At 38.5% G+C, this 14,876-nt stretch overlaps 1 protein-coding gene across 1 annotated transcript; it reads right to left on the minus strand.

The window, feature by feature from the left end:
* Positions 1 to 206: 206 nt before the first annotated feature.
* On the minus strand, positions 207 to 2,448 carry LOC121970169 (transcription factor NIGTH1-like). Its single transcript, XM_042520685.1, has 4 exons — positions 1,810 to 2,448; positions 1,095 to 1,721; positions 919 to 995; positions 207 to 833 (listed from the first exon to the last, which is right to left on the minus strand). The coding sequence occupies exons 1-4, from the start codon at positions 2,012 to 2,014 to the stop codon at positions 399 to 401; spliced, it is 1,344 nt and encodes a 447-aa protein (XP_042376619.1). The 5' UTR covers positions 2,015 to 2,448; the 3' UTR covers positions 207 to 398.
* Positions 2,449 to 14,876: the final 12,428 nt, after the last annotated feature.

The following is a 14,876-nucleotide window of genomic DNA, read 5'->3' on the forward strand; positions in this document are numbered from 1 at the left end:
TTTCATTCCATAGGTATTTTACTTTATATCCCAATATTGAGCAGCTCCAAACTCAATCAAACCCAAATACCTACAAAGATACATCCAATTATCAGAGATCCATAGTTGACTTCCTTCAACTGCTCACGGCACAACGGCGGAAAAGTATGCTAGCAATTAAGTTTAGGAAATCGTCCACATGTATGTCACAACACTCTCCCCTCCGGTTATCCACCACCTCTCTCCCAATAATATATCAAGAAGACAACAAGGTCAACTTTACAAAAGTTTCACACAATCTCATGACAATAACAAGTCAACAAGCCCTTGTCACGTTCTTCTCCTAAAGCTACGTAAGGCTTCTCTTCCTCTCTGTCTAATTATTGCTGCTGCTGCTGCTTCTGCTGTATGTACGTCCATTAGAACTTGCCCTCGGCTTTGACCGCGGGCAGTGCCGCCTTCCCCTCACGCTCCTCGGTCTCCTCGTCCTCTTCCTCACCCTCGCCTTCCTCCTCCTCTTCCACCATGCTCTCCGACCGTTCTCCGCTGCTCGCCTCAGACTCCGGCGACTCCCCCTCCCTCGCCTTGTACGTCGGCGGTTGGGGGAGCTTCAGCTGCGGGTGCAGCTGGTGGTAATGCTGCGGCACCGGTGCCACCGTCGAGTAGAACTCTTGTGGGACGGGCGTGGTGGCACAGTAGTGAGCAGCCCCCGGATGGGCACCGTAGATGGCGGGAGCGGCAGCCGACGCGGCGTACTCCGGGGGAACCCATATGCCTCCCAGCACCACCAGCTGCGGTGCCGTGGCCGCCGCCTGTGGCGCCGGCGCTGGCCGTCTTGTGTGAAGCCTATATTTCTGATAGAAGAGAGAGCAAATGATTAGTCCGCTTTGTGAGTACTAACTACGGCCGGAAAGGAACAGTCACTGGAATTGGCAGAACCTGCAGGTGGCTTTTCACCTCATCATTGGTCAATCCATCAACCTTCATCAGCTCTCTTATCTGCTTTGGAGTCGCCACTGTTCCAATTGTTCAGATAAAAAAAAATCAAATCTTTGTTAGACTCCATTGTTTTTTATATTTATCTTTGTTTGCAATTAAGGTTATGGATAATTGACCTTGAGAGCCTCCCAATATTTGAAGAGCATTGACAAAGCGCCGGTGCAAGTCAGGCGACCAGCATCTCCTTGCTTTCCTATGAGCTGGCGACGACGGCGCCGCCTGGCTTTCCTTCGGGTGGCCGCCACCTTCCTTGCAGTGTTCTGCCCCGCCGCCATTTTCTCTTCTACCATTGACACCACCGCTTTCCGCCTCGACGCACTTCGTTTCCTCAACGACCTTTTCTGAGGACGCAAGCGCGAGCTCCGGCAGAGCGCACGGAGGCGCCGCCGCGGCCGTTCTTGTCCCGCCTCTGTTCTTCTCCTTGGAGAATGGAAGGAAGGCACCGCCGTTCCTCTGTTTGGCGTCTAGCGCCAGCCTGGGGCTCACGTCGATTGCTTGCTCCGCCTCCAGTTTCTTCGCCGACACCAGCGGAACTTGCTTCTCCGCCGCGTCGTCGCCCGGTTGGATCCAGAGCTGGGACGACAGCATCCAACTCGGCTTCTCAGATGTCACATTGACAGCGCCCTCTTCGCCCCCATCCACGTTCATGTTCTTAAGAGGTATGAACTCTTCCAGCACCGGCCGCGCCGCCCCCTGCTTCGCGTGGCGCGTCGTCTCCAGCTGCTGCTTGTAACACTCGATTGCTATTGCACAAAGCAAAACCAATCACAAGCTGGGATTTTTATACCATTACCAGTTTCACCATATGAACCTCGGCTATTAAATCGGTACCATCGTTTAGAAGCTGCATACACAGAGGTAGCTCGCGTTTAAAAGCTTCGATCTTGTTGCGTTCTTCTTCGAGGCGCACCAGGAACTCTTGAATCTTTTGGGTGTTCGCCGGCTGTTGCTGCTGCTGTTCTGGGATTTGTTTCTGGATGATGGAGTAAGTGTTAGGTGTATAATCGAGGCTGAGCTCGGCGGGTACTGAAGCCATGGCAGCTGTTACTGCTGCAATGAACGGAGGCTGCAAGATCTTCCTAAGACGGAGGTTTTGGGGGATGATGCTGTGTGCTCACAAGAGGAATCAAGGGGGATTACCCTCTTTGTAGGGTGAGTTCGAGGTGGGAGAATAAAGTGAGATTTGAGAGGAGCAAAAGAAAAAGGAATCAGATAAAGAAAGGATGGTAACTTCTTGCAAAGAACAAAGGCAAAAGTCTCTTCTTACTCCCTCCCCTGTTTCGACTCCTTGTACTGCTCCAAATCAACTGCAGACATTAAAAAGATTCTTCTTCCTCCTCCTTCACTCGCATATTTGTTCCTTGTCCTTTGTGGAGCTTCCAAATTCAGACCCCAATATTGAGGCAAATTCCAGTAGAGGACATTCTGAATCGCAGAGGACATTCTGGTAGATGACGAGCTAAAAAGATAGCCACAGATGTCAAAGTGAAATTTTTATAGAACCATGATTCTGAAATGATTAAACTATAATAAACAGGCGATAAGATATAGATGAAGCAGCGTATGCAAAGATTCTCAATGGCAGAGGCCATTTAAAAGGAAAGGGGGAAGATGCTGGCCTCCTTTTTCTTTAATTTGTGTTCAAAAGGTATTCACTGTCTCTAAACTTTCACACACAGGGAATTCATGGCAGAGGGCAGAATATCTATTGTGTGCTTCAAAGGACCTCCATAAGCAAGGAATATCTCCATGGTGGTGGCCAGTGCACAGCTCGAGTTCTTGTAGAACAAAGAAATTTAGACAATTTATCAGAGGGCTCGTCTAAAATTGAAGGGTCATATTGATCGTTCTGATTAAACTTTTTTACAGGAGCGAAATTCAGATAAAAAATTCACAGGAATGAAGTGCGAATCTTCGGCTAGTTCAGTAGTAGCTTTTGGAGGACGTTAAGCAGATTCCTCTACGTCGACGGAGGGAAGAGAAAGTGAAAGAGAAAGAGAAGGAACTGCGTTGCATCGAATTCGATGTGCAATCATGAAGCTTGGTCGCTTTCTGCACCAGTCTTCAGGTACAAGACTCCAATGCGCGCCTTTTCCTGATTCCCTCCCGCTCTCACCTCCCTCCGTTTCCCTTCTCTTCTACTCGCCGAGCTTTTGAGACGACGACACATGGCTTCGATATTCTCATTGAATATACCTTTTGTCTAATGCGAGCAGGGAATATTCCGATTGGCCCCTTGCACTTAGCTTTGATTATTCCCTGCGTCTCCTCCTGCTTCTTAGTGTGGTCTGTGGGACTGAGGACCACGGGTGATGCTTAATGCGGATGTGAGCAAGAGTCTATGTAACGGGTCTTTATCCGGTCAGGGAATTTGGATGGTATTTTTCAAGACTTGATTAACGTAGAGATTATGCCCTAGTATTTGATCTTTTGCGTTGGTCCGACTTTCAAATTGATCCCGATTTGCCAACTCCTGGGCCTTCTGAGCTTTCGACATGTAATGGTTATTAAAATAAAAGATAGGATGATTATAATAATATCCTTTAACAATCCCTTCGTGATTTGTAATGACCCTTCAATGAAAAAGATCTCTAGGGGTTTCTTTATATAAAGGTAAGGAGAAGAGAAAGCAAAAGAAATTTTTTTAATACTTTCATTTCTTATTCTGTCCATTCTTATATGTTCATGGATCCATCTTAACATTCTTATATCTGTAATTCTCATCTTCTGCTCATGTGCTTGAGTTAAAGTCCAACATTGAATTTCATATAACATAGCAGGTATAATTACGATTTTATATAATTTTCCTTTAAGTTTTAGAGATATTTTATGGTCACATAAAACACTCGATTTTCTTCTCTATTTCAACCATTCTGCTTGTATTATATGTAAGATATCTCTCTCAATCTTTCATTGTTTTATAAAAATGATCCTAAATATTTAAAGCTATTGGCTCTTAGCGACTCACAATCTCGTATCTTAACAATTGTCTCATTACATCTAATATTGCTAAACTTAAATTCTATATATTCAGTCTTTATTTTACTAAGCCTAACACCTTTCCCTTCTAGTGTTTCCTGCCAAGATTCTAGTTTAACATTTATTCTTTCAGGTATTTCATCTACAAAAATAATATCATCTGCAAACAACATGCACCACGGTACTTGTCTTGAAAGTGTGTAATGAGTTAGTCCATAATTAGTATAAAAAGATAGAGACTTAGAGCTGATCTTTGATGTAACCCTTATAGGATCGTTATGCTGTGGGGGGGGGGGGATAACACTCTTGACTTTCACTCTTTTCGTAAACCGTTTCAAGAGTATGTAGCGAAAATAAAGAAATAAACAAAATAACGACACAAGTTGATTTTACTTAGTTTGGAGTCTGTGACGACTTTTACTCCAAGGCTCACACTCGTTGAGTGTTTACTCTGAAAAATTCACTATCAATCTGTAAATTCAAGTACAGAGATGAAGTATAATGATAAAATAATTGAAGTACTATGAATACTTATACTAATGACTTTAGAATTCGGAGAGGTGTGCTTTCGGTTGTTGGAGTTGCGTAACGACTTCATAGACTTGTCTTTGGAGTAGCGTGCAGGAGTGGAAGATGTTCTTAATGATTCGTTGTTCAAGTAGCTGGTTGAACCTGATCTAGATCCACTGATCTCGGGATCACTGTTTGACTCGATGTTGATCGGTCGACTAATCCTTCTGAATCTGCCTAGCTTTCCATCTAGATGCTGCTGCTTCGGATAGAAGTCTTCGTTCAGTCGACCGATCCAGCCGTTCGGTTGACCGGACCTTTGACGCTCCTCGGCCTATCTGGTTCAATCAACCTAATCTTAGTCCATTGATGTTCATCTACTTGTTCGGTCGACTAAACCTGAAGTTCGGTCGACTGATCCCTTGGTCGAACCTTCACCTTGAGCCGATTTGATCTCTAAGATTTGGTTGACAGATCCTGACATTCGGTCAATCGAACCAAGCAAAAACATTAACATGCAAGATGTTAGTTTCCTGAAAAAAAGTTAGAATAATAGACAGATAAGGTATTTTGATAGTCTTTAGACTGTCCGATTCTAACTTTTGGATTTCTCGAAAATCCTAGTTTGAGCTGACACTTATTGTTCCATCAACGGGAAATATATCCTCACTTACTCCTCTCAAGAGAGTTTATCTTTTGCCAGACTGGTCCTCCAGACCGTTTGGACTTTTGTTCAACATTCGAGACTTAAGGACTTTTTCGTTGGATGCCCGATCCCTAACCCATCTAGTCTTCTGCCTGATGTTCGTGGCCCCCAGGACTTCCACTTAGAATCTATGACCCTAGCATTTCACCTAACATCCTCGATCTGCCAAGACTTTGCCTAGTCCCCCGACCAAGACTTTATTGCCTAACATCAACTAGGACTTTCCTGAACACTTAGTTTAACTTGTTAGAACAATAATAACACTTAACTTAGAACTCTTTGTCATTATCAAAACTCAGGTTCGATCATTTAATGCTCTCCGCACCAATAATCTTTCCCTTTTTGATTATGACATCATAATTCATAGTTAAGTACAACAGATAACAAGTAAGAATAATTTAGTATTTTTATAAGTAGGTCAAATTTTTCTAAGTGTCTAAGTTTCACAATACAACTAAAAATTAAGAGTTTAAAGACTCCCCCTTAAATACAACACTTTCTTAGCAAATATTTAGTTTTCAAAAGTTCAATTTTTCTTTCAAAATACTTAGTTTAGCTACAAATACTTTTTCAAAAATATTTATTTTTCTTGCTTTTAAACTTTATTTTTTGAAAAATACTTTACCTAAAAAAAACTTACCTTTGAAGAAGAATTTTAAAAATTTGAAAAATACTTTAACTTTGAAAAAATATTTACCTTCGAAGATTTGAAAAATGCTTTGTCTTTGAAAAAATATTTACCTTTAAAAATTTTAAAAATACTTTAACTTTTTAAAACAAATATTTAAAATTTTAAAAAAATACTTTAATTTTGAAACAAATATAAAAAATTAAAATTTTAAAATATACTTTAACTTTGAAAAAAATATTTAAAATTAAAATAAAAAAAAATACTTTAACTTTGAAAAAAATATTTAACTTAACTCCTTTTATTCCCCTTTGACATATATCAAAAATATTAAGTAGAGAAAAGAAGCTATTAATAAGAAAAATAACTTTTAATCTCTCCCTTGATTAATACCTTAAGAACTCTTTAAGTAAGTGCTGTAAGTTTGAGGGGAAAGTCAATAATTTTTATCCTATAGTCCAAACATGTAAAGCTCAAAGTGAAGAGAATTTTTTTAAAGGAAAAATAAAATTTAAAAATATTTATCTATTTTCCATAGAAGAAATGTCTAACCATTAGTTATCAGCCATTTACCATAAGGTATTAGTGTTTACTTGGTTAGTCAAGTTAACTAAATGATCTAGTTAGGTTTACTAAAAAGGATGACTTAACTTGATCAATTTGAATTGGTATTTATAGCTCAGACTTATGTTGATGCACAGACATAAGTATTCTGAAGTCTAAATAATACCCTATGCATCTCACACAATTGTAAGTATTTTTTTATACATAAGCATGATATTCCTAGTGTGCTTGTGAGATGCTTTGGCTGAGACCTATGGGTACATGCTTTTTAGGGAAAAATCCTGGGCTAAGTCCAATTTTTGAAAACATTAGTAAAATTGAGAGTTTTTCCTTTAAGAAAATAAAATAATTTATCCTAGAATTTTAACACAAAGCTGTTAAGGTTTTTAAAGAGATAATTAAATTTTAAAAAACTATAATTTTTAAAAAGTCAAAATAATAAAAATAATTATTTTAAAAACTTTAGAATCTATTCTACTAAGCACATACCTAATTATTTTCTAAGTGTACTCAACTCAAATTCAGGTAAAGGTTTTAAGAAAATATTTTCTAAGTTTGACTTGAACTCAACATAGTTAAGTATAATATCACCCTTAGCTACATGATCTCTTACAAAGTGATGCTTAACTTCTATGTGTTTAGTCCTTCAGTGATGTATTAGATTTTTAGTTAAGTAGATTGAGCTTATGTTATCAATTGAAAATTTTATATTCTAATTGATAATCCTTTAAAGTGTGCATAATCCATAATAGTTGAGATGCACATTCACTCATAGTTATGTACTCTGCTTTAGTAGTGGATAAAGCAACACAGTGTTGCTTTCTATTGGACTAACTTATTAGGCACTGACCTAGAAGTTGACAGCTTCCACTTGTACCTTTTCTATTTAGTTTGCATCCAGCATAGTTTGAGTTTGAGTACCCAACTAAGTCAAATGTATTAGTCCTAGGGTATCAAAGTCTTACACTTAGTGTCCCCTTAATGTATCGAAGTATCCTTTTTATATTAGTTAAGTGTGATTCTTTTGTACAAAATTGATACCTAGCACACATACCTACTGTAAATAACATATCATGTCAACTTGCAGTTAGGTATAGTAAACTTCCTATTGCACTTCTATAATATTTTAAGTCTACTATTTTCCTTCTAAATCAGAGTAAATTTTAACATTGGTTGTCATTTGGGTATTTATGTTTTTGGAATTTTCCATTCCAAACTTTTTAATTAACTCTTTAGCGTATTTCGTTTGAAAAACATAAATTCCCTCTTTTGTTTGTTTTATTTGTAAACTTAAGAAAAAATTAAGTTCGCCTACTAGGCTCATTTCAAATTTATTTTCCATTAATTTAATGAGTTATTTTAAAAATTTAGTATTTATTGAGCCAAATATTATACCGTCTACATAAATTTAAGCTTAAAAATATCTTTTTCTAAGGTTTTAACAAATAAGGTTTGATCTATTTGACCTTTGTTAAATCCCTTAGATATTAGGTATGTTGATAGTCATTCATACCAAGCCATAGGTGCTTGTTTTAGTCCATATAAAACTTTCTTTAGCCTAAGGACATGGTTTAAGTGCTCTAAGTCTTCAAATTCTTGGGGTTGATTTACATAAACCTCTTCTTTGATGAACTCATTGAGGAATGTTGATTTTTCATCCATTTGATATAACTTGAATCCTTTATGTGCTTCATAGGCTAACAACATCCTGATGAATTCAAGTCTAGCTACAGGTGCATAAATTTCATCATAACCTAACCCTTCTACTTGGCTGAATCCCTTGGCTACTAGTCTAGCCTTATTTCTTACTATTTCACCTTTATCATCTAGTTTATTTCTAAAGACCCACTTAGTATCAATTATAGATTTATTTGCAGGTTTAGGTACTAGTTTCCAGACTTGGTTTCTTTCGAATTAAGTTAGTTCTTCTTGCATCGCAATTATCCAATCTGGGTCAGGTAGGGCTTCATCTATAGTTCTGGGTTCAATTTTAGAAATAAGTGCTATTTGACTTAGGTTTCTATAAGATGATCGAGTTTGAACTCCTAGGGTTGGACCACCTAAAATTTGGTCAGATGGGTGATTAGATCTTATCCTTGATGGTCTTATGTTAGGTTCAACAATTAGTTCTTCTGATTCACTTGTTTATGCCTAATCTTATTATCTTCATCATTTTCTATATTTCTTATATTTTGATTATTATTTTCATTGATTAAATTAGGTAGGTTATTTTTTTAATAAAAAATTACATTAGATGTTTCTTCAACTTTTAGAGTATTTTTGTTATAGACTTTATAAGCCTTATTGGTTGTGGAGTACCCAAAAAATATGCCAGATGTTGATTTGGATGTAAATTTACCTAAATAATCTTTAGTGTTTAATATGTGTACTTTACATTCAAAAACTTTTAGATAATTTAGATTAGGTAGTTTATTGTAATATATTTTATAAGGATTTTTATTATAAAATTTATTAATTAATATTTTGTTTTGAATATAACATGCTATATTTATTGCTTCTGCTCAAAATTGATTATTTAGGTTATATTCATTTAACATGGTTCTAATGGCTTCTTGTAATGCTATATTTTTTTATTCTACTAGATCATTTTGTTGGGGAGTTCGTGGACATGAAAATTCATGATTATATCCATTAGTTTGACAAAATTTGGTAAACTTATGATTTTTGATTTCCCCAAATCACTTCTAATTCTTTTAATCTTGGCATCTTTTTCATTTTCTATTAATTTGAAAAATTATTAAAGATTTCAAATGTTTCATCTTTAGTTTTTAGAAATTTTATCAAAGTAAATTTTGAGTAATCATCAATTATAACTAAGTAGTATTAGTTTTTGCTTAGTGACTTAATTCCGTGTGAATCAAATAGGTCTAAGTATAAGAGCTCAAATATTGAGTTGGTTTGATTTAGGTTTGTTGGTTTATCGGTTGACTTAGTTTATTTGCCTTGTTGACAAACATTATAGATTGTGTTGGAGATCTTGCGGCCGGCTAGAAGGAGGGTTAGATAGACGGTGCCCCCAATAATTCTCTTCCTACGTATTTGTTAGTGTGCAAGCGGAAATATTATACAAACACAAATACGAAAGCTAACGACAAAGAAGAAATGCAAACCAATACACGTCGATGTAATGTGGTTCAGAGATTAGGGATTCTACTCCACGACTGTCCGTAAGGTGGACAATCCCTATCCGTTGGTGGATTAGCTCCCAGCAAGCTCCGGCTATCTTAAGCCTCCTTGTGGGTGGAGAAACCTCACCACAACTCCAACTAAGACCTTGGATTACACAGGTACTTGAGAACTAGTAGACTGCTAATTAGACTTTAACCAAGTCCAATTTTGTCATCTTGGCCAGCCATCCCAAGCTCCTTTTTTTAAAGCTTGGAAGAAAACAACCCTGCTATTTTACCGTTACCAGTCGACTGATCCTTGCACCAGTCGATTGGTGCCAACCCAACGACTCTCTACTAGTCGACTGGTGCCATGTACCAGTTGACTGATCCTAGTCATTTCGAGAACAGAAGCTCTCTGTGCTTTCCCTCAGTCGACTGATCCCAGTACCAGTCGATTGGTACAACCCTAAACCTAGGGTTCCCTTTCCCGAGTACATTTCTCTCGCACTCGGACCCTCACGACTCACTTGCCTCTTCTTCTTCGTAGCTTTGACCTTTTGCATTCAAGCTTACTTCCTTTGGCTCTTATCCCTCGGATGTATCCAAGCCCGTAGCTCATCCCATTGCCATCCTTCACGTATGCCTTGAAGTGCGCTTCCCTCGGCTCTTGTCCTTGCCACCTTATCCACGGTCCCTCGGATGCTCCATCCTTCACCGGACCCGAAGCCATCAAGCTGAGTCGTATGTGTATCCTGTAAACCTGCACACTCACATACATATATCAAATAATGAGGGTAATCCTAACTTAAACTCTTTGCTCAAATACTAAAACACATGGTCGCACGGATCATTGGGATTGCTCCAAAAATCTCCTCCTTTTTGATGTTTAGCAATACGTTTAAGTTAGGGAAAGATATAGCAAATAAACATGCTAAAAAGAAATAATGGACTTACATTGCGCTACACTTGGACTTACACCGCCGAATGGACTTACGTTTCCAAGGCTACACACTTGAACTTACACCGCCGAATGGACTTACGTTGCCAAGGCTACATACTTAGACTTACACCACCGAATAGACTTATGTTGCCAAGGCTACACACTTGGACTTATATTGTCAAATGGACTTACGTTGCCAAGGCTACACACTTGGACTTACACCGTTGAATAGAAATGTAAACATGCATTAGAACATCCTATCACAAGGCTCCCCCTACACCTAAGCTCCCCGATGAGCTAGGATTCCCACAGGGATTTTTAAGAACCTATCACAAGACTCTCCCTACGCAAAGGCACTAAAGGTTTTCCCAACTAAACCTTACTTCTCCCCCTTTGCCTAACATTCAAAAAGCTCTACAACAATATCCCAATTGTTGAAAACTTGTTATCCAAACCGACCTTAAACTCATGTATTTATCCCCTATGGATCTCATACATCTGAACGAGTTAACACAGTCAAAATCAACACTAAAAAACACTTTTAGGCTGGTACCAGTCGACTGCCCCCTTTGATTTCAACTCACAGAGCCCTCTATGTTCAAAACTCACTGTTACCAGTCGATTGGTATCTGCACCAGTCAACTGGTACCCATCAAAATGAGCTTACAAAGACATTCTGTTCTAAAAAATACTATTACTAGTCGACTGGTATTTGCACCAGTCGACTGGTATCCTATTTATGCAAAAATCAACATTTTCTGACCAAATTCAGAAATGAACTAGAAATTTCATTGACCTCCAAAAATTATCAAATTTTGTAGAGAGGTCTGTTTTACTAGTGTGTACATGGGAAAAATACATTTAAAAAATGTATATATATCAGATCCAAGATCGACACAAAATCCAAAACTATCTAAATGGTTCAATTGATCCTTAACCTAAAGTCCTAGTTTTGGCTTCCTCTTGATGTATTTGCCCATACTTACCCACAATGCATCCCTAGCATTGGTTTATATAGCATCTATACATCTAAAACTAATTATCATGGTATACAACCCCAATGTCATATTTCTTTCATGAAATATAAACTAATTGTGCTAAATCCCTAGGTTTGAGACTCAAGTCCGTCTCTAAACCACTTGACACATTTCATGACTCCTCTAGACTCCCAAGTAAAATCCACTTGAGATCCATTTACCATGGGTCTCAAATTGACTTTTTGAGCTCCTCCTAGAGCTCTTAATCTTAGTTACCTCCCTAGGTGACTCATCCACAATTGCTAGGCTACATTAGTGCACCTCCGGTAACACTTAGCCTACAAACCTAACCTTTTTAACCTTGGATACCTTGTCCTTGGTTAATTTCTTCATACTATTAAATGACTTTCCTTTGCCATTTATTAACTTTTCCTTACTATAGTCATATACAATCCTAGCATAAGACTTTACCTTAGTTTTAGAGACACTAGATCGGTATCCCAAACCTGATCTATCATTGTTGGGTCTTTGGCTACCCAACACCATACTTAACCGTCTAGATCTACCATTGAATCTATGTAGGGTTTTCTCCAATTGATCAAGCTTTACCTTCAAGGCTTGATTTTCCCTTTCTAGGTCCCTAACCCTAGAGTTGATTTGTCCACATTGGACATTCCTAGACCTACCCTTTCTAGGAATATGTCTCCCCTTTTTGGGATTAATGCCTTGGTTTTTCTTAGGTCTACCGTTTCTAGATTTATCATGCATTGGTCTCCTAAGGTTATCTCTAACATTTACCCTATTCCTATCATGATATCTAAATCCGAAATTTTGCATGGGCATACTATAATTAACAAAATCATTTCTCCTAACATGCATGGAAGAATGAAAATTTAAATTATGATTCAAATTACAGTATACCTCCCTTACCCTTGAAGCTCCCCCTTGATTTGAGCTCCTCTTCTTCTTCTCCCATTTCTTAAAATGTGCAAACTTCTTGATTTCCCTCTTCTTGGGAAATTTGGTGTGGTAGTGTCCCTTCTCCCCACACGTGAAGCATCTAATGCACATTCTCCTCCTTTGGGTTTCTTCTTTCCTACAACTCAAATTAGATTCTAAAGGAATTGAATTGAGTTTCGGAGTTACCTGTTTCTTACCCAATGGACATCTACTCTTGTAGTGTCCCTTCTCATTACACCCGAAGTAAATGATGTGGTCCTTTGACTTGACTTCGGTGGAGATGCTCACTAAGTTAACCTCCAAGACCTCTTCTTCATCCGTCTTGGATTCTTCTTCAACCCTTGAGGATGTTGATGATGCTTCCTCATCCTCCTTCTCCTCCTCGGATGTTGAGCATGACTTAACTTCCTATTGCACCACCTCCTCTCCTTGAGCAATTGAACCCATTTCCTTGGGCTCTCTTTCTTCTTGTGTAGGCATAGGTTCTTCCCAAGGAATCTTCTTTATCTTGCTCCACAAATCATGAGCATTCTTGTATTTACCTACACGGCTCATCATGTCATTAGGCAAAATATCAATTAAAGTAGATATTACCTTACCATTGGCCTTTGATCATGAGGTTTGCTCCTCTGTCCAATGATGTGATCGAAGTCTCTTTCCTTTCTTATCTCTTGGGACTTCGAATGACTCCTTGACTACTATCATGGTGTTCCAATCCGTATTGAAGAAGACCTCCATCTTCATCATCCAATACGTGATGTCCCATAAGCCTCCTCCCTCAAACTTTGGAGTTGCTATCAAGTCGACCATCTTCTTGCTTCCTCGGCGATTAGTCTGAAGGAGAGCGTCCTTGCTCTGATACCACTTGTTGGAGATCTTGCGGCCGGCTAGAAGGGTAGGTTAGATAGACAACACCCCCAATAATTCGCTTCCTACATATTTGTTAGTGCACAAGCGGAAATATAATAATACAAATACAAATACGAAAGATAAAGACAAAGAAGAAATAAAAACCAATACATGTCGATGTAATGTGGTTCGGAGATTAGGGCTCCTACTCCACGGCTATTCGTAAAGTGGACGATCCCTATCCGTTGGTGGATTAACCCCTGACAAACTCTGGCTATCTCAAGACTCATTGTGGGTGGAGAAACCTCACCACAACTCCAACCAAGACCTCTTGGATTACACACACACTTGAGAACTAGTAGACTACTAATTAGACTTTAACCAAGTCCAATTTCATCACCTTGGCAAACCATCCCAAGCTCCTTCTTATAGAGTTTGGAAGAAAATAACCCTGCGATTTTACCGTTACCAATCGATTGGTCCTTGCACTAGTCGATTGGTGCCAGCCCAACGACTCTCTACCAATCTATTGGTGTCATGTACCAATCGACTGATCCCAGCCGTTTCGAGCACAGAAGCTCTCTCCCAGTCAACTGATCCCAGTACCAGTAGATTGGTACAACCCTAAACCTAGGGTTTCCTTTCCCGAGTACATTTCTTTCGCACTCAGACCCTCACTACTCACTTGACTCTTCTTCTTCGCAGCTTTGACCTCTTGCCTTCAAGCTTACTTCTTTTGGCTCTCGTCCCTCGGATGCATCCAATCCCGTGGCTCGTTCCAATGTCATTCTTCGCGTATGCCTTGAAGTGCATTTCCCTTGGCTCTTGTCCTTGCAGCCTTGTCCACGGTCCCTCAGATGCTCCATCCTTCACCAGACCTAAAGGCATCAAGATGAGTCATATGTGTATCCTGCAAATTTGCACACTCACATACACATATCAAATAATAAGGATAATCCTAACTTAAACCCTTTGCCTAAACACCAAAACACATAGTTGTACGGACCATTGGGATTGCTCCAACAGATTGTATTTTCTAAATTTTTTAATTTAGGTAGACCTCTAACTAAGCCATTTTGACTTATCTTTTAAATGAGTCTGATGTGAGTGTGATCCACTCTTTTATGCCACAATTTGATTTTCTTTTGTTGTGTCAAAAGACACTTTCGTGAAGAGGTTGGTAGGTCAATTATGTAAATGTTATTTTTCCTAATTCCCTTAAGTGTAATTTCAAGATTTTCAATATTTTTAATTAAACATTTAGAGTTAGAAAAAGTTACTAGGTATCTAGAGTCATGTAGTTAACTTATGCTAAGTAAGTTAAATTTGAATTTGTCAACTAATAAGACTTTTTGAATAATGAAATTAGAACTCAGTTTAATATTACCTGTTCTGATTACTTTAAGTTTTCTGTCGTTGCCAAATGCAACTAACCCTAAATTCTTGAGTTTTAACTTGGTGAACTTCAATCAGTCTCCGGTTATGTGTTTGGAGCATCCACTATCCAACATCCATTGGTCCAAATCATTATGTTCCTACACATAAAATATTTGATTTGAATCTAATTTTGATGGATTATAAGATAGATTGATTGAATTCAACTCATATCTCACCCAGTCTAGGTTGTCAATCATGTTATACCTATACGTGATTG

This window comes from Zingiber officinale, chromosome 4A, assembly GCF_018446385.1.
Source record: "Zingiber officinale cultivar Zhangliang chromosome 4A, Zo_v1.1, whole genome shotgun sequence".
Taxonomy (NCBI): domain Eukaryota; kingdom Viridiplantae; phylum Streptophyta; class Magnoliopsida; order Zingiberales; family Zingiberaceae; genus Zingiber; species Zingiber officinale.